General features: G+C 44.0%; 2 protein-coding genes across 5 annotated transcripts in view; both read right to left on the bottom strand.

The window, feature by feature from the left end:
- Positions 1-1,125, bottom strand: part of Bbs9 (Bardet-Biedl syndrome 9) — a 388,213-nt gene extending 387,088 nt beyond the window's left edge. For 2 of the 3 annotated variants that reach the window (XM_051156062.1, XM_051156064.1), the window contains exon 1: positions 978-1,124. In XM_051156062.1, coding sequence (XP_051012019.1) covers positions 978-1,089 — 112 coding nt within the window. In that variant the 5' untranslated portion in view covers positions 1,090-1,124. Of the gene's footprint in view, positions 1-977 lie in introns of all 3 variants that reach the window. The other variant, XM_051156063.1, reaches the window with a different exon arrangement.
- Prkcsh (protein kinase C substrate 80K-H) overlaps positions 1-20,487 on the bottom strand; it is an 827,425-nt gene that overhangs the window by 402,600 nt on the left and 404,338 nt on the right. The gene's annotated exons all lie outside the window — the stretch shown is intronic.

Raw genomic sequence — 20,487 nt, 5'->3', positions numbered from 1 at the left:
GCTGGAGAGATGGCTCAGAGGTTAAGAGCACCATCTGTTCTTCCAAAGATCCCAAGTTCAATTCCCAGCAACCACATGGTGGCTCATAACCATCTGTATTAAGATCTGGTGCCTTCTTGTGGTGGGCAGGCACACATGTGGCAGAATACTGTATAAATAATAAATCTTTAAAAAAAAAAAAGAGTGTGTGTTTTTAAAAAATAATTTATTTAATTTTATTTTGTGCATTGGTATGAGGATATCAGATCCTTAGAACTGGAGTTACAGACAGTTGTGAGCTGCCATATGGGTGCTGGGAATTGAACCCTGCACTCTGCAAAAGAGCTGTTTGCTCTTAACCACTGAGTCATCTCTCCAGCCCTAATATCAATTGTCCTAGGATTCTTCTCTACCAGGCTGTGGTAGTTTGAATGACAATGGTCTCCATAGGCTCATAGGTTTGAATAGTGAGTGGCACTACTCGAAAGAATTAGGAGTGATGGCCTTGTTTATATAAGTAAAATAATAATAATAGAAAGGAGGAAGGGGAAGGGGGAGGAAGGCACATTCAAACTTGGTTATAATTATGACAGTTGATCATTCTCTCTCTCTCTCTTTCTCTCTCTCTCTCTCTCTGTGTGTGTGTGTGTGTGTGTGTGTGTGTGTGTGTGTGTTTTGAAACAAGGTTTCTCTGTGTAGCCTTAGCTGTTCTGGACTCACTTTGTAGACCAGGCTGGCCTCGAACTCACAGCAATCTGTCTGCCTCTGCCTCCCAAGTGCTGGGTTTAAAGGTATGGGTCACCACGACCAGCTCAATCATGTTCTCTTAAATTCATGTTTTTAAAACCAAGTCATTTTTATTTACTCTCTTTAGTGATTTGCTCCAGTGGGAAGGTGCAGACAATAGCCCAATATCAGAAAATCCCCTTGGCACATGTCAGACACTGAGTTCAATCCCCAACACTGGGAAAACAAAAGTAAAGCCACAGCTCCCTTACCTTGTCCATTCCCACTATTGTCAACATCAGCCAAGCACAAGCAGCCTTGGTCAAATTCTTCCTTTTCTCCTAGCACAGTAGACCACCAGTCACGGGCTTTAAATAAGGACATTTCCCTTCACCCTAAAGAGAAAACATTTGCTTACAACAAATCTGCTCTTTAAGGAAAGTAAGAGGTCAAATTATCCCACTTGCAGACAATATGATTCTATTGTTACAAGACCCTATGAGATCTACTACAGAATTATTAGCTATAAAAACACTTATAGTAAACCTACAAGATACAAAATCAGTATTAAAAAATAATAATATGGGGCTAAAGAGATGGCTCAGAGGTTAAGAGCACTATCTGCTCTTCCAAAGGTCCTGAGTTTAATTCCAGCAACCACATGATGGCTCACAACCATGTATAATGAGATCTGGTGTCCTCTTCTGATACAAAATACTGTATACATAATAAATAAATAAATATTAAAATAATAATAATAATATCCTTCATATTCATCAGAAAGAAATTAGGAAAACTACTTTATTCATAATAACTCCCAAAAAATGTCAAGTCCCTATGGGCCACGGAGATCTGGCTCAGCAGTCAAGAATGATCACTGTTCTTCCAGACGGCCCCACGCTGATGCCCAGCACTCACACTGAGAGGCTCGCCACTGCCTGTGACGCTGGGTCCTGGAGATCTGATATCCTTTCCTGGCCTGCAGTGGTACTGTACTCGGGTGCATAAACCCACATACAGATATACGCACATAATTTAAAAATAATAGTAAGAAGATAAATTACTTTAAATATTAAGTACCCATGAGTACAACTAACAAACAAATTGAAACGTCAAGACTGTGAAGAAGGAAATCAAAGACGCTAGATGATGGAAAGATCTTCTATGCTCTTGAATTAGCAGAGTGAATATTACAAAAGTGGATATACCACCAAAAGTCAGCTACAGACTTAGGCAAAATTTATCAGAATTCCAACATTATATTGCATAGATGTAGGGAAAAAAAACAGTCAAGTATTCAGATAAGACCACAAATAGCGAAAGCAATCTCAGTGATAAGAACAAAACTGGAAGTGTGACAGAAGCCAACCTCACTGACACACAGTGGTAACTAACGGCAGCCATCTGCTGCTATGAAAACAGGCAGGTAGAGCACTGGAACAGAACAGAGGACTCGGACACGAATCAGCACAGCGCAGCCTCCTAGCTCTTCACACAGGAAACAAAACATGCAGCAGAGAGAAGAGAGCTTGCTCAGCACATGGTGTTGGCAAAACTGGGCATCGTAGCTGGGTGTGGTGGTGAACACTGGAATCCCAGCACTCGGGAGGTAGAGGCAGGCGGATCTCTGTGAGTTCGAGGCCAGCTTGGTCTACAAAGTGAGTCCAGGACAGCCAAGGCTACACAGAGAAAGCCTGTCTTGAAGAAAAAAAAAAAAAAAAAACCTGGGTAGCCTGCAGAGAATTAAATTAGATCTGTATCTTTCACCTTGCACAAAAAATCAATTCAAAATATATCAAAGACCTTAGTTTAAAGCTGAAATGCTGAAAGTGCTATAACAGAACAGAAAGAATGGTTTTCAAGACACAGGGATAGCTCGGTCAGCAAACCCCTCCCTCGGGGCTCAGGGAGCTAGAGGAAAGAAGAGGCAGAAAGAGTGTAAGAGCCACATGAGCTCACCGAGCTTGTGGCAGCAAGCACAAGACCTTCACAGGTTGGGCCCTGGCATTGAGAGGGAGAAGTAAACACAGGCTCTCACCCCCTAACCAAGAAGCCATCCGAAAGTTGCAAAGGAAACATCGGTTTTCGCCAATGTAGTCATTAGATCAACCACACCTCAGGGCAGGCCTCACGCCCAGGAGTAGTTGGCCAACCCAAACTTAACTTGATGATATTTTTAGATTTTTTTTTCTGGTCTCATTTTGCTTTGCTTGGGCATTTTTTGTCTTACTGATCTTTTGTTTGTTCTGATTACTACATTTGTGTTTTGTGAGGGGTTTTAAGTATGTGCATTATATGAAGCATCTATCTCTTATTGTCTTCTCAGAGGCCTACTGCCTCCGTCTGCTAACCTAGACCTAGTCCTGCAAGCTTCTAGCCTCTGTACAATCTAACCTAGGCCTATAATGTTTTCAGCCTCTGAGGCTTACTGCTGAATAAACTCACCCTTTCTAGTTCTTTCTGAACTCCAATTTATCTCAGTTTCTCACTGAATTGCCCTGCTCAGCCGTATACTAACTTTGACAATCTGTTCTAATCTTCTGGCTCCTTCTCATTCTCTGTCTCGTTCTATCTTCAACCATTCTCTGTAAAATTCTCCCGGTAAGGCTGCCTCTGAACTGAACTGCCATGACTCAAGTCCACTGCTGTCCCCTCAGCGCACCGACTCAATGGGACTGCCTGAAAAGCACGGCCCAGACTCTCAGGGGTCTGCATGCCTGTCTCCTGAGTGCTGGGACTGAATTAAAATGAAAAAAAAAAAAAAAAAAAAAACCAAAAACGTGTGTGTGTGTGTGTGTGTGTGTGTGTGTGTGTGTGTGTGTGTGTGATGAAAAATTGACACTGGAGTAGGCAAGAACTTTCTGAATGGAATACCACCAGCACAGGGACCAGCCTGGTGATCAACGGGACTACATCAAATATAAAGTTAATGCACAGCGAGGAAAGTAACAGCAGAGCACACAGCCCACAGAATGAGAGAAAATCTTTCCCAGCTATGTTTCACCCTAGGACTAACATACAGAATTTACAGAGAACTATGAGCATTAGACATCCAGGAAAAAAGCTGACAGCCAACAAATACGCTAATGAAATGAACAGTACACCAAAAAAGGAAACACAGATGGCTGATTACTATTGTTTAATTCTTTGAAATTTTTTATTTAAAATACACAGACACACACACACACATACACAGAGGCTTTTTCACGTCAGTATGTGGCACGCTGCACCCTCCAGTTTGTACAATGCCTTAAAGGCCAAGGATGCCTCACTTTTAACTGTCCACGGGCCCGAGGCAGCCTAGCCTTAGGCAAGCAGGGAAGAGACACAACAACAACAAAATCAAAACAGGAACAGCAGGCTAAGTGCAGGACACATCTGTAAACACATTCCACATTCGAAATTTACAATATCAGAGCCGGGTGTGGTGACACACACCTGTAATCCCAGCACTCAGGGAGGCAGAAGCAGGAGGATCTCTATAAGTTCAAAGCCAGCCTCTTCTACAAAGTGAGTCTAGGACAGCCAAGGCTACACAGAGAAACCCTGTCTCGAAAATAAAAACAAAAAACAAAAAAAAGACACCTTGGTGACTGGACTGTTGACTCATAACCACTGAAGTCATGGTCAAGAGCACTGGAACTCTGTAAGCTTGAACAAAATGGTGTTTTGGGTTTTATTTTTGTTTTTTGTTTATTTTAGATTTATTTATTTAACACTTACACAACAGAAGAGGCACCAGATTTCATTATAGATGGTTGTGAGCCACCATATAGTTGCTGGGAATTGAACTCAGGACCTTTGGAAGAGTAGCCATTGCCCTTACCCTCTGAGGCATCTCTCTAGCCCAACAAAACGTTTCTTATCATGTGTATTTTCCTCACAGCTTTCCTGAACCTAGGGACACTAGTCAGCACTTCAGCATTTACTGATGTTGTTGTTGCTTTGTCTTGGTTTGGTTTGGTTTTTGACACATGATCTCATGGTGTAGCTCAGGCTGGCTTTGAACATTCAATCCCCTGCCTCAGCCTCCTGAGTCCTGAGATTAAGAGCACATACCACCACTACACTGCTTACATATGAACAGGGACTGCCGAGCTGGTAAGATGGCTCAGCGGGGCTGGCCACCAAGCCTGACGACCAAAGTTTGATCCCAGGGACTCAGAATGGAAGTAGAGAACAGACTCTCTCAAGCTGACCTTGACCTCCGCATGCACGCAACAAATACATAAGAAATCCATAAGTGAATACATATCGAAACTGTGGCATCAAATAGATCATAAGGAGACTCTTGCTGATGGCGTAAGAACTGAAAGGGGCAAAAAGTGACCCTGACCTCTGCTGGGATCCCATAGATGAACTTTCCCACGGCTCTGGTGGGGAACACAGATGGCCACAGAAGCACTGGTAGCACTGACTTTGAGATTATAACTAACTTTCAGCAAGTGGCAAATTTGCAAATATGGAGTCAGAAAATGACAAGGACCAACTGCACTTTTTAAATACACATGCACTAAACCAAGGCCATTTTCTTCCATCCAAAATAAACCAAGAAGCTGTCTGGAATGCAGAACACCTTGCACACACATTGCGGACAGGTTGTGTAAGTCTGGATTCCTACACCAGCACATACCAACCATGCAACCCAGAGGCAATGTGATAATCACCCTATCGACCTCACTGAATTTGGGACCACCTAAGAGATCCAGTGTGGGCACATCTCTGAGGGGATTTCCAGAAAGTGAGCTGAACAGAAAAGACACCCTCAGCCCAGACAGAAGAGGGTTCATCTGACTTAGAGGTCACGAAGCCAAGGCAGGAACTCAGGGTAGGAACCTGGAGGCAGAAGCTGAAGCAGAGACACCACGGAACACTGCTTACTTTACTGGTGGCCTTCCCCTAGCTTACACACCTACTTTTCTCCTCCAACCCAGGCCCACCTGCCCAGGCATGGCACCACCTACAGTGGGAAGAGCCTTTCTATGTCAATCAACAACTAAGAAAATGTTCCACAGACAAGCCTGGGCAGCTTGGTGAAACTCTCTCCCTATATTAAAAGTGCTTAAGGGGCTGGAGATAGAACTTAGTGGTTGAGCTCTTAAAGCCTGGTGTGCCCAAAGTCCTAGGTTCAGTTCCAGAACTGCCAGACAAAAATCAAAACCCAGTCAGCTGGTTAACGTTGTCAGCCTAGGCTTTCGATCACCATGGAAGCCTCTGAGCGTATCTGTGAAGGGGTCTCCAGGGTATGCTGAGGTGAAAAGATCTGCCTTAAATGTGGGCAACTGCAATCCTATGGGCTTGGGTCCTGGACTCATAAAGGCCAAAGCACCAGCCTGACTCTGCCCTGCGACTACAGGCACAGTATGCCCAGCCCCCTCCTATCACCATGGCTTCACTAAGGTCCTTTTGTCTCGGGGGTGGGGGGGTATGGGAGAGACCTAACTGGAGGTCATGAGATCAGTGGGGAGCCCCCTAAAGGGGCTATGTATGCCTTGCCTACTTGACCTTTGCTTCCTGGCCCTGTAAATATGAACCCCTTTGTTCTCCTGTGTGTAACCACAGCATGTATCTCAGCACAAATCCACAGCAACAGATGACTGGGAACTGCAACTGCTGAATCAACCGTTTTGTTTTGGTTTTAATTAACTGTCTCAGGTATGCTGCTATAGTCTCTGGAAGCCGACTAAGACCGACTAAGAGGGGTGGGGTGGGGGCTGCTCAGTGTAAGAAAGACTAAGAGAAGATGGGAAAGAAAGGACTGCTCAACAGCCCAAGGAAGATTCTCTTCACCTCATTCAGGTAGAAGAAAAAAATCTCATGGGGCCTAGAAACATACTAACCCTCCCCCAAATAATGGGAGGAGGGGGTGTCTTCTGTTGGGCCACTGAATTAGATACAAATCAACATTTCTAGATAAGTGACAAGGGACAAAGCTACAGTTTGACTATAAAAACATATAACCATATCAAAGAAAATACCTGCTGTGTGAAAATGCCCTTGCAAACCTTTCTCAGAGTGGTAACACAGGGTGTACACCTGCAGTAACAGCACGGTGGAAGTTGAAACAGGAGGATTGTAAGTTTGAGGTCAGCCTGAACTACAAAAATAAAATAAAGCCTGTTAGGAACAAGTTTTTGCAGCAGGTTACAAAAGAAAAAAGAAAAAATAATAAAAAACCACAATAACCTGGGTGTAGTGGCATAAGCCTTTAGTCCCAACACTTGGAAGGTAGAAGCAGACTGACCCCTGTGAGTTCAAGGCCAACCTGGGCTACAAAGTGATTTCCAGGCCAGCCTGAGTTACATAGTGAAACCCTGTCTCAAAAAACAGACAAAACCAAAACATGCAATAGTGCTTCCCATCCAAGCAGTAAATCACCTGTCCCACAAGCCTGAGGACCTGAGTTCAAACCCCCAGAGCCACATAAAACCAGGTGTGACAGTTCCTATCTATAAGTCAGCACTCCTACACAGAGCAAGATGGCATGGGGATAAAGGAGAAAACTCCCAGAGGTTTGCAGGTCCGCTAGCCTGGCATATGTAGCAAGGAGAGACCCTCCATCAGACAAGGTGGAAGGTGAGGAGACACACACACACACACACACACACACTTTTTTTTTTAAGATTTATTTATTATGTATACAGTGTTCTGCCTGCAGAAGTGGGCACCAGATCACATTACAGATGGTTATGAGCCACCATGTGGTTGCTGGGAATTGAACTCAGGACCTTTGGAAGAGCAGCCAGAGCTCTTAACCTCTGAGCCATCTCTCTAGCCCCACACTTTTTTTTAATAACAAAGAAACCTAACTTTCCAACATTAACTATAAACACTAATTTCCTACAGGTTTCTAACATAAAATGAAGATGTGTCTCTACTGACAGACAAAGCTGAGTGCTCCTTGTTTCTCTGACTAGCCAACTTCTCATCAGTCATCCACAACTCTGTTAGTCACCTTCTCAAAAATCATGTAATGTCTTGAGACTCAAGGTGCTGGTACCCAGGAGCTATTAGAAATGCAGGGCTGGAGAGATGGTTCAGTAGTTGAGAGCACTGACTGCTCTTCCAGAGGTCCTGAGTTCAATTCCCAGCAACACATGGTGGCTCACAGCCATCTATAATGTGACATAATTTCCTCTTCTGGCCTGCAGGTGTACATGCATATAGAGCACTGTATACATAGCAATAAATAAATAAATCTTTAAAAAAAAAAAAAGAGTGCAGACTCCTGGCCCCCTTCAAATGACACCCCAGGTCACTGAGCTGCGCCCTACAGTACCAGAAATTCTGTCTTCCTGTACAGTATATATCAACGACCCAGCATGCCTAGGGCCAACCATTTTGGATTTCAGATTTTAGAATATTTGCGTATGTGATGCCTTAGAGAAGAGCCAACTAAAAATGTTAAATTCACTTCTATTTCATATGCATCTTATACACATGGCCTGAGTGTAATTAAATGCAACATGTTTAGGGTATCTGAGCTTTAACTAGAACTTGTCAGAGGAGGTAGGCGTGGGACAGCCCACGTGTGGCTCTAAAGTTTCAAATTTTGAAGCAAGCCGAGCTGAGGATGACAGATGCTCCTGCCTGATGGCCTGAGTGAGGATTTGTCCCCACAGCTTCCCCTTCCTCTTCTTCCTCTTAGGACCTCTGGCTGCCATTCCAAAACTTGGGAGGAAATTGCATTCTCCTCATCAAAGAGCTAAAACAGCCAAAAGTATCCATTAATCAGCCAGTCCTCACATCCTGCTGTGGTCTTGCTTTCGAAGCAGAGTTGGGATTTAATAAGAGATTTAAATGCAGGCTTGAAGCACTAGAGTTGAGAAAGAAAAGCATTCAGGAAGAAAGACAAACCACCCAAGAATGTGGGGAGCTGCCTCGTCCCATCATGGTGTAGGACACTCCCCAAGAAGCCGTAGGATTTCAGTTAAATCCCATATCTAATGACGGAAGCTTGCTTCTGCCTGTGCACTGCCTGGGCTCCAGACCCTTGTTTTAGTCCCTGCTACTGCTGTGCAATTTAATGTCTGGGAAACTGAAGAAAACACATGGCAGTACAGGGCTTTCATGTCTTTTGGGTTTTTTACTTAGTTTTTGAGTTTTGAGACAGAGTCTCCTATGTTGCCCGAGCTGGCCTGGAACTTGCTAAGTGAGCAGGCTGACTGTGATCTCAGTGTTCAGGGTCTTCTCAAGGCTGAGATTACAAGAATGTTCCACCTCGCCCATAATATCACTGGCTTTTCTTCTTAAAGGACATTTTATTACATTATGGCAGCGGAGGGGAAGACTATGCTATGGCACACCTGTCGAGGTCAGAGGACAATTTGTGAAAGTTGGTTCTCTCTTTCCACCATGTGGGTCCCCAGGGAACTCAGGTCATCACACTTAGCAGCAAGGTGCCTTTATCTGCTGAGCCATCTCATCAGCCATCATTGGTTTTTCTTTCTTTCTTTTTTTTGGGGGGGTGGGGGGTTGAGACAAGGTTTCTCTGTGTAGCCTTGGCTGTCCTGGACTCGCTTTGTAGACCAGGCTGGCCTCGAACTCACAGTGATCCACCTGCCTCTTCCTCCCAAGTGCTGGGATTAAAGGCGTGAGCCACTAGGCCCAGCATCACTGGCTTTTCTTAACACAAAAGGTGAAAACCAAAAATATAGTTTTCAAGACTACTCTGTCCGCTCATCATGAAAGGAAACCTTCAGGCCATGTTTAAACATTTTACAAGAACTCTGTTTTAATCAGGCTGTAGGGATAGCTCAGTAGGGAAAGGCACCTGCCACCAAGACCGACAACTTCAGGTCAGTCCCCACATGGTGGAAGGAGTAAACCAACTCCCTAAGGTGTACTCTACACACATGCTGTGACACCAATGCAACATGCACACACACACACATATACAACACGTGCACACTAAGAAGTGAGAACTTCCTATATACCTTAAAAGGTATAAAACTTTACAGTACCGCAAAGAACATTTTCATTAAGAAGCTACACTCCTGGGACAGTAAAATGGCTCAGCAAATAAAGATGCTTGCTGCCAAGCCTGACAGAACCCACAGGGTGGAAGAAAAGAACTGACTCTTGCAAATTGTGCTCTGACTTCCACACCTTCACTGTGGTACTCTTGCCCACACACATACATGCATCAAAAATTAATATATAGCCTGCCCTGAGGACACGGGAGCAGGAGAGCCAGCCCCACCATGATGACATGGGAGCAGGAGAGCCAGCCCTGCCTTGAAGACAAGGGAGCGGGAAAGCGGGTCCTGCCCTGATGTTAGGGAGTGAGTGACCTGGTCCTACCCTGAAGACAAGGGAGCGGGCCCTGATCCAGGGCTCTGAGTGGACCTCACCCTAACCCCATGTATGACCTGCTGGAACACATGAAGGAGCCAGACCTGCAGACTCAAAGATTAAGAATCTCCTTGACACACGGCTACAATGGGATATCCAACAGCAGTCCCAGTGAGGATCCAGTAATGATAGTGCAGGCCTCAAATCAGCCCCATGACTCATAGCAATGAACATTTGAAAGTAAACATATGTGGACAAAGGCTCTACTGCGTGATACACTACAGCTCCTGTGACAAGATTTTTTGTTTGTCTGTTTCTTTTATTTTACTGGGAGGAAGGTGAAGGATTTTGGTGCATAACATGTAAATCATAGATATTCAATAAAAGTTTAAAAAATTAATAAATAAAAATGCCATAATTTGTTTAAAACTATATCATAAACATTAAGTGGCAGGTATACTTTAACCACAACTATTACACATAATAATAATAAATAAATAAATAACCCTAAACTCTTACAAATAACTTGTAAATGATTTTCAAACTAAGGTTTCTTCCCAGCACTCGGAAGGCAGAGGCAGGCGGATCTCTGTGAGTTCAAGGCCAGCCTTGTCTACAAAGGGAGTTCCAGGATAGTCAGGGTTGCACAGAGAAACCCTGTTTCAAAAACAAACAAACAAACAAAATAAGGTTTCTTGTTTTTAATTCTTATAACAGTCCAATCCATCACCAAAAAACCAAATCTCAGCCATTATCTTCATCAAATATTGCTAATAAGTTAATCTTTCTTCCTGAATGCTAGCAGACATTGATACATTACACGGTGGCACACACCTGTAATAACTACACTCAGGAGCCTGAGGGAAGGGCATAAGTTCAAATATGGCCTAGGCTACAAAGTAAGCTCCAGGCCAGCTTGAGCCATGTCAGAAAAATTTTTAAGAATGAAAAAAGAAAAAAAAAAAAAAAAAGGAAGAAAGAAAAGAGAAACCCCTACTTTCCCTCCAGTGTCTTTCAAATTGTGTGTACAAAGTAAGATGTATGTTGGTGTATACATAAGACACGATTTGATACTTAAAGACAATGTGAGATACCAAAATATAATCTATGTTTATCCAGAAAATTGAAGCCAATTGGGAGGAGCTGCTGATAAAATCAGCTTAATCCATCTAAACTGCTGTGGTCTGCAAAGAAAAGAGACAGGATAAGCATTAATCCTATTGCAGGCAGCTCTGGGGCGCATCAACAGGCTCCCTCTTCAGTCACAGGCTTAGAACTGCTTTGACGCTCTAGGCTCACAAGACCTGTTGAAATGTCACAGAAGAAAGATGCTCTTTTCCATGTGACTATCACATGGAGTCCTTAGGAATCACCCCTTCTTCAAAGGCGTTCATAGGATCTACACACGCCGTGTGAGTGGTTTCTTTGAATGCAAGTCTCCTTCCTAGAAAACGGAGCATCCTACGTCTCCCAAACCATTACACGGAATCCGAGGATTAGTCTTGTTGACCAAACATAGCCAATGCATTCGTGCACCCTAAGCTTAACTCCTGGAATATTTCTTACCTGATGCCAACAAGTGGGCTTTGCCTCCCGTTTCTACGAACCCACTATGCACAGACTGCCCTTTTCAGAACTCCTGACGAGGATGCTCTGATGGAGCCGTGCAGGGAAAAGCAACATTTCACTAGTACCTCTTGGTCTTGTGTTCGAAGTTTTCCACGTCCCCAGGCAGACAGAATCCCGCCAAGCAGCAACACCAGCTCCACAGAGTTGAACTGAGTCCCTCCAAGATCTCCTGCACCACCACCACCACCCCCTTGTCATCCCCCGGAGACAAGGAGGGAAAATGACATGGATCCCTCGGAAGCCACAAGGCACGAGAGAAAAACTCCAAATCCGGATGCTCACACCGAGGATGAAACCACCAAGTAGACTGTAAGAGGGGTGAGGCTGCAAGCCAACTGCCTGAGGAAGATACCTCCCCACTCCAGCCTAAATCAAAGCCGCCTTCGCCCTGTTGTCATAGCATTTTACAACGGAGGCTACTGCGCAAGTCAGACGCGGGGCCGCGGAGCCTTTTGGGTATTGTAGTCCCGGCGGCCTAGCGCGAGCTGGGAGGAGAGGGGAGATTCCCGGGTCGTCCTTGCGGACTAGAATGGGGGCAAGGCGGGGTCGCCTCTGAACCACTTGGGCAGGCCTGTCTCTCACGGTAGCGTTAGCGGAAGTCCCGCCTCTGCAGGGGGCGGAATGCTGCCATAGGCCACGCCCTCTTCTGCTTGGGTGTTCTGGTGTCTCTGCCTGAGTGTGGTGGTTTCCTGTTTGTTTTATTCCTTTCCTTAGCCTAGCTAAGATTTCAAGCACCGTACTGAATAAGAATGAAGGGTAGACACCCTTGTTTCATTCCTTATTTAGAAAAAAATATTTACAGTTTTTCCCCATTTAGTATAATATTGGCTAAACGTTAATTTATGTGGTAAAGCAAACCAACGCAGCTATTATGCTGGGGTATGGCCACTGCTTTCCTCAGGGCTTTGATCATGAAAGAATATTAAACTTTTGTTACAGGTCTTTTCTGTGTCTATCGAGATGGCCATGAGGTTTCTCTCCCTGAACCTTTCTGTGCTGTATTACATTTATTGACTTCCGTATGTTGAACTGTCCTGGCATGCCTCTAAGGAAGTCACGGTTGCTCATCCTATACGATTTGTTTAATGTTTTGTTGAATTATGTGCATTTATGAAGAATTTTTGCATCCATACTCATCAAGTAGATTTTCGGTTTGGTTTTTTTGTTTGTTTGTTTTGTTGGTTTTTTGTCATGTTCTTACCCAAGTTTTGGTATCAGAATAATGTTAGCTTTATAAGATGAATTTGGAACTGTCCTTTCCAATTCTATTTTATGGGGAATTTTTTTCCTACATTTATTATATTTATTTTATGCACATGAATGTTTGGCCTGCGTGTATGTAAGTGCACCACATGCATGCTTAGGGCTTACGGAGGGAGGACAGCCTGGTGATTATGGGGAGGAGCCCAATGTCTATGGAGGGCCCAGAGGCACCCTATTTAAGAGTGCTTGCACAAGCCTGGCGGTGGCGGCGCATGCGTTTAATCCCAGCACTCTCAGGAGGCAGAGGCAAGCAGATCACCATGAGTCCGAGGCCAGCCTGGTCTACAAAGTTAGTCTAGTGCAGCCAAGGCTATACAGAGAAACTCTGTCTCGAGAAAAAAAAAAAAGAATGTTTGCACAGGTGGGCGTGGTGGCACATGCCTTTAATCCCAGCAATTGGGAGGCAGAGGCAGGTGGATCACTATGAGTTCAAGGCTAATCCTGGTCTACAAAGCAAGTTCAGGACAGCCAAGATAACACAGAGAAACCCTGTCTCAAAAAAAAAAAAAAAAAAAAAAAAAGCAAGCAAGAAAGAATAAGAGGGTCTCAGGGTGTAGTGGCACACACCTTTAATCCCAGCACTCGGGAGGCAGAGGCAGGTGGATCACCATGAGTTTGAGGCCAGCCTGGTCTACAAAGTGAGTCTAGGACAGCCAGGGCTACACAGAGAAACCTTGTCTTGGAAAAAACAAAAACAAAAAGAAGAACTTTGAGTTGAACAGTACTTAAGACAGTGTGTAGAAGCAGAAGGAGCTCTTTGGCTCGTTAGCTTTTAGCTTTAGCTCTTTAGCTCTTCTGGCCTTTGGCTTTTGGACTTTGAGCTAGCAAGCCTTTAGCCTTGGGTTTTTTGGCCTTTTCCTCCTGGGCTGTCAGCTGAGCTAGTGAGCCTTTTCCACTGGGACGTGAGATGAGTAGGAATGTCACCTGGGTACTTTCTCTGCCTCTCTGGGCTAGCAGGTTTTCACCCCAGCATCTGTCTCCTGAGTCTTTATTAGTAAAATAGAACGTTTGGAATTTTCATTTCAAACAACACACACTCCGCTTACACCAGCCTCCCATGTACTGGGATTATGACCATGAACCAACATGTCCAGCTATATTTTCTTAAACCAATGGCAAGGTACTTCAAATTTGCAAATATTACTGCAATGAATATCTTTGTATAGATAACTTCAAACTCTGGAAATATCAATCAATGTCTCTCTTCCAAAATTTGTGTGTAGGTGCCTGCAGATACCAGAAGAGGGCATCAGATCCTCTGGAGATGAAGAAACAGGTGGTGTGAGCAGCTGGATGTAAGTGCTGGGAAAGGAACCTGGGACCTCTCAAAGAGTCTTTTCTTATTTTTTTTTTTAAGATTATTATAGATGAGAGGGTGGTGGAAGGGACCATGTGGTTTCTGGGAATCGAACTCAGGACCTCTGGAAGAGCAGGCACAGCTCTTAACCACTGAGCCATCTCTCCAGCCTGAAAAAGTCATCTTTTGAGCCCCATTAGTGTCTGTGTCTTCCTTCTCCTTCCTCTCCCCCTCCTGCTTTTTTTACATAGAGGAAAGAGAATAATATCTTTCTTCACTCATTGAAAAGTTCGTTGCTGGGACTCCATATGAAAAGACAAAATAGCAAGAGAAAAACATAACAGATGTGGTGCATGTCTCTCATCCCAGCACCCAGGGGCAGAAGCAGGTGGACCGGCATGAGTTCAAGGCAGCTGTGAGTCCAGGACAACCAAGGCTACACAGAGAAACCCTGTCTCAAAAACAAACAAACAAACAAAAAGGAAACACAACACATTTGCTTAACCAGGTTGCATTTAAACAGAGGGATGCAGATAGTATTGCAGCCATGTTCAGTGATAATGTGTCTTCTGTAATAACTGCAGTGAGCTGAGCTGACAGCCACAATGTCTGCTTTTAATTCATAGTAGGACACATACATTTACAGAGCTCTGATGTTCAGTTCTACAAAAAATATTTTTTCCTCATTGTGAGAAGCAAATATGAACTATCCCTTCAAATCTTGCTGGATGACAATGAATTTAGCTAATCTGTATCTCCTGGGCTGGAGACACAGCTCAACTGGTAGAGCGTTTGCATAGCATGCATGAGGCTCTGGGTTCACTCCCCAGCACTGCATAAGCCAGACATGATGGCATATGCCTGTAATATCAGCACATGGGAGCTAGAAACAGGAGACTCAGAGGTTCAAAGTCATCCTTGGCTACATAGTAAGAGGCCAGCCTTGGGGGCTGGAAAGATGGCTCAGAGGTTAAGAGCACTTCCTGCCCTTCCAAAGATCCGGAGTTCAATTCCCAGCAGCCACAGGATGGCTCACAACCATCTATAATGAGATCTGGTGCCTTCTTCTGGCATGTGGGCAGAACACTGTAAACATAATAAGTAAATGAATAAATCTTTTTAAAAAATATAGCCAGCCTGGGCTATATTAGTCCATCTCAAAACACAATATGAATGAAGACCAGGAAGACATCCGGGGGGCTAAAAGCATGTATTACTATTCCAAAGAACCTAGCTTCAATTCTCAGCACCCACACTGGGCAGCTTACACAATAACTCCAGCTCCAGGGGATCTGATGTCTCTTCTGGCCTTCCAGGCACATGCGCACACGTGTGCACACACACACACACATACACACACAAATATACATATATATATATTTAAAAGCCCTGCCTTTCATATGCAAACAAATTCATTCAAGTTTGATTCTTTCTCCAAAATGATGTACATGTCCCTTTCCAGATCTGAGCAGCCACTGGACAATATGGAAAATTTGTTTTATCCCTCTCCTCTGTTTTCAGATTTCTTTCTTTCTTTCTTTTCTTTTCTTTTCTTTCTTTTCTTTTTTTTTTTTTTTTTTTTTTTTTGAGACAGGGTTTCTCTGTGTACCCTTGGCTGTCCTGGACTCACTTTGTAGACCAGGCTGGCCTCCAACCAGATTTATTTCAAAACCTCTGTTCTTGTGTTCCTCATTCATAATAGATCCTTAACACTTCCTCATTTTTCTGGAATAAATTACATTTTCCTTTCCTCTGAATCATCGAGGTAGGTAGGTTAGGTAGCTGTATTAAAAACCTGAAAACTGCCAGACATGGTGGCACACGCCTTTAATCCCAGCACTTTGGGAGGCAGAGGCAGGTGGATCTCTGTGAGTTTGAGGCCAGCCTGGTCTACAAAAGTGAGTCCAGAACAGCCAAGGCCACAGAGATAAACTCAGTTTTGAAAAACAAAAAAATAAAAATGAAAACTGCAAGGTGGCTGCAGGCAACATCATTTCCGAGCTGTTTTGTATACAAAACCAGCTTGGATCACAATGGCTGACCAACATGACCCCTAACTGTCTTCTGCTTTATAATGACGTCTTTCTATCATTAGCCCTGCATTTTGCCTGCTCTCCTCTCTGATACTAAGTCATGGCACCCTATGTCAGGACAGAGAAAGGAAATAGATATGGCTCTTGGCAAATTTAACTTTGTTTCCAGAGCTTTCTCCTTCCCACCTTTACTTCATTAAAGGTCATTAAAGTTCACCCATAAAGCCACTATCTAAGTTTCTGGGACGGGCGTCCTTATGAGAGTCACACTTGCCCAGGGAGTCCACGTTTCGCCCTGTAACTTCCTTCCAAAGCTTTCATCTCCTTCCAGCTTCCTTTGACGGTTACTTGTCAGTGCATGCCTGCAATCCCATCCTTGGGGAATGGAAGCAGGAGGGCAGAGTTCAAGGTCAACCTCTGCTATATGAAGAGTTCTGGCCAGCCGAGGCTACATGAGACCTTGTCTCAAACGCACAAAAATGGAATAAAATACAAGCCAGAAAGTCTTTACTACTAGCAAGGATATCTTCGAGACACTACGCTTGCTGACTAAATGTGAGTGTCTTACAAAGCACCTGATGTTGCTGGCCTGGGCAGCTTCTGTGGATGGCTCGATTGGCAGCCAGACAGCAATTCTTCCTAGAGCTCTTTTTGAAGATTTTTTTTTTTTTACATGTACTTATTTAGTGTGTGTATGTGTGCACAGGTGTGGGTAGGAGTACGCATGTAAAGGTCAGAGGGCAGCTTGTGGGAATCAGTTCTTCACTTCCACCATATAGCTCTGTAAGCCCCCGAGAATCGAACCCACTGTCAGGCATGACAGGAAGTGCCTTTATCCACTGAGCCATCTTGTCAGCCCTCCAGCATAGTGCTGAGGAATGATCCTAAGCCAGGCTTGGTGGCTCATGCCTGTAATCCCAGCACTCGGGAGGCAGAGGCAGGCAGATCTCTGAGTTCAAGACCAGCCTGGTCTATAAAGCTAGTCTAGGACAGCCAAGGCTGCACAGAGAAACCCTGTCTCAAAAATCCAAAAAAGAAAACAGAAAGAAACAGTGGTCTTGATGTTCTAGTTCTAAAACACACCACTTTAAATGTTGCCTACTCATAAGCTCTGTGTGTTAGCCTATTACCTGCTTTTTAAAGTTCTCAATATGTAGACCTGGCTACCCTGGGACTTGCTATGTCCACCAGGCTGGCCCTGAACTTGCAATGATATTCCTGTCTCTGCATCTCCAGTGCTATGGTTACCAGTATGCATATTTATGCCTGGCTCAGATAACATTTTTTTATTCCTCCTATGGTGCTGGGGGTTTAACACAGGCCTGTGCATGCTAGGCAGGTACTCTCCCCCTGAGCCGCACAGCCAGTCCCGCCTGTTTATACTTAAGAGATAAGTTTTCAACTCATGCATTTTAACTTTTAGCCATACTTGAAAAGAATTTTTTTTTATTTTATATACATGAGAATTTTTCCTAAATGTATACACATGTGTACCATGCCCTTGAAGGCCAGAAGAGGACGCTGGATCTCCTAGAAATGGAATTACAGTTGTGAGTGGCTGTATGGTTGCTAGAATCAAACCCAGGCCCATTGCAAGAATTTTAAGTCCTCTTAACTGCTCAGCTACTTCTCAGCACCAAGCCATTTTTATTTTAAGTTCTTTAATTGGGGTGTTTATTCAATGGTAGGTTAGCATGTGCCAGATGGGGTGGGGAGTGGGGGGAAGCAGGTCACCATACAATCCATTGCAGTCAACTTTCCAGCTACTGGGTGCTGGGACTGCAAGCCTGTACTACTATGCTCAATTAAAGTTTATTTCTTATTCTGTGTTTTGGTTTGTTTCTAAGATTTATTTATTTATAATTTATATAGTATTCTGCCCAAATGTGCACCTGCACACCAGAAGAGGGCACCAGGTCTCATTGTAGATGGTTGTGAGCCACCATGTGGTTGCTGGGAATTGAACTCAGGACCTTTGGATGAACAGCCAGTGCTCTTAGCCTCTGAGCCATCTCCCCAGGCCTTGTTTTTTGTTTTTATTTTTCAAGTCAGGCTTTCTCTGTCTCACAGCCCTGGCTGACCTGAAATTCACTTGGTATACCACAGATCAGCCTGAGTCTGCCTCCCAAGTGCTGAGATTAAGGGCATGCACCACCATACCTGGCTATAAAGTTTTGTGTTTTTTTTTTTTTTAACTGAAAAGCATAAAATACTTGGAGCTAGAGAGAAGGCTCAGTGGCTTAGAGCACGTGTTGCTCTTCCAGAGGTTCTGGCTTCTACCCCCAGCTCCCAGGTGGTGGTTTATAACCATCCATAACTCCAGTTCTGGGGGAGGGGCGACCTGACACCCTCTTTGACATCCAATGGCACCAGGTACCAATGTTGTTCATGTGCATACATGTAGGCAAAACACTCTAACACATAAAGTGACTAAATCTAAAAAAAAAAAAAAAAATTGTTTGTATCAGCCCTGGCAGTCCTGGAACTCTCTTTGCAGACCAGGCTAGCCTTGAACTCACAGAGATCCTCTGGTCTCTGCTTCCTGAGTGATGGGATTAAAGGCATGTGCCACCATGCCCAGCTAAAAAAATAATTTTTTTTTTGAGACAGGGTTTCTCTTGTAGTCCTGGCTGTCCTGGACTTGCTTTATAGGGCAGGCTGGCCTCGAACTCGGAGATCTGCCTGCCTCTGCCTCCTGGGTGCTGGAAGGTGTGCACTATCGCACCCAGCTCTTAAAAAATAATTTTTAAAAGTGTACAAAACACTTCATTAATTTGCACATTATTGTGTGCACAGGCCATGCTGTCTCTTTATTGCCCTTATTCTAGTGTATACACTGTCCACACACAGGCATTGGCCATCATCAATCTTGCATTCTAATCAGCATTTTTCCTAGTGCTATTTTCCACTTCTTTCCTGTTGGAAACAAGCAAAAGAAACATATTCTAAGTGCTGCCATTTCCTTTTCAGACTCCATTGAATCATAGGGAGAAACTAAGTTCAAGGCCTCAGGCCCTAGGAGAGCTGGGGACTTCCCACTAGCTGAACAGCTTCTGTTATAAAGAAATAGTTGTCTGAGTTCAGACATCTCAGGGACAACTCATAAGGAGACAATAGTCTGAGTCCAGCCATCTCAAGGACAAACTTCTCCATCTTGCTGACAGGGTCAAACTAAGTTCATGTTCCCAGGTCTATGAACCTATTCTTATCCTAACTGATGGAAACACCATTGCTCAACCCCTTATGTCAAAATATGATTGGACAGTGCTATAGCCTACACCCTCCCCCTCACTTTATGGCTTCATCCTTTTTTATATATTTTATTTAATTTTAATTTATATGTGAGGGTGTCAGATCTTGGAGTCACAGACAGTTGTGAGTTGCAGGGGGTCAAGGGTGGTATAAGAAAGTAAGCTGACCAGCTGGGTGTGGTGGCACACGCCTTTAATCCCAGCACTCGGGAGGCAGAGGCAGGTGGATCACTGTGAGTTCTGAGGCCAGCCTGGTCTAAAAAGGGAGTCCAGGACAGCCAAGGCTACACAGAGAGACTCTGTCTCGAAAAACCAAAAAAAAAAAAAAAAAAAGAAAGAAAGAAAGAAAGAAAGAAAGAAAAATAAAACTCTTTCCTTCTTCAAGTTCTTTTTAGTCAGTGGTTTATCACAGAAACCAAACTAGGGCAGAATGTTAATTACTCAATGAGTGTTTTTCCTAAAACCAGGAGACATGAGGTTGATTGCCCTAAATTTGCCTAGTCTATCTATTCCTATTTCAATATTTAAGGCACAAAAAGTAACAAAGGCATTTTACCAGAAGACTTTTTACTGTATCCTATTCCAGACCTGGGAAAAGGCACTTGGAAGTCTCCAGTCACCAGCTTCTGAGTCCAGGAACAATGGAGGCCTCACAGATAGATCATTTCAAAATGAGATCACCGGGCTGGAGAGATGGCTCAGTGGTTAAGGGCGCCACCTGCTCTTCCAGAGGTCCTGAGTTCAATTCCCAGCAACCACATGGTGGCTCACAACCACCTATAATGTAATCTGATGCCCTCTTCTGCAGATAAAGCACTCATATGCAATAAATAAAATAAATAAATCTTTTTTTTTTTTTTTTTTTGGAGACAGGGTTTCTCTATGTAGCCTTGGCTGTCCTGGACTTGCTTTGTAGACTAGGCTGGCCTCGAACTCACAGCGATCCACCTGCCTCTGCCTCCCGAGTGCTGGGATTAAAGGCATGCGCCACCACGCCCGGCTAAAATAAATAAAT

This window comes from Acomys russatus, chromosome 14 (genome assembly GCF_903995435.1).
Source record: "Acomys russatus chromosome 14, mAcoRus1.1, whole genome shotgun sequence".
Taxonomy (NCBI): Eukaryota; Metazoa; Chordata; class Mammalia; order Rodentia; family Muridae; genus Acomys; species Acomys russatus.
The sequence above is the reverse complement of the archived record's forward strand: the minus strand, read 5'-3'. Positions and strand labels throughout refer to the sequence as shown.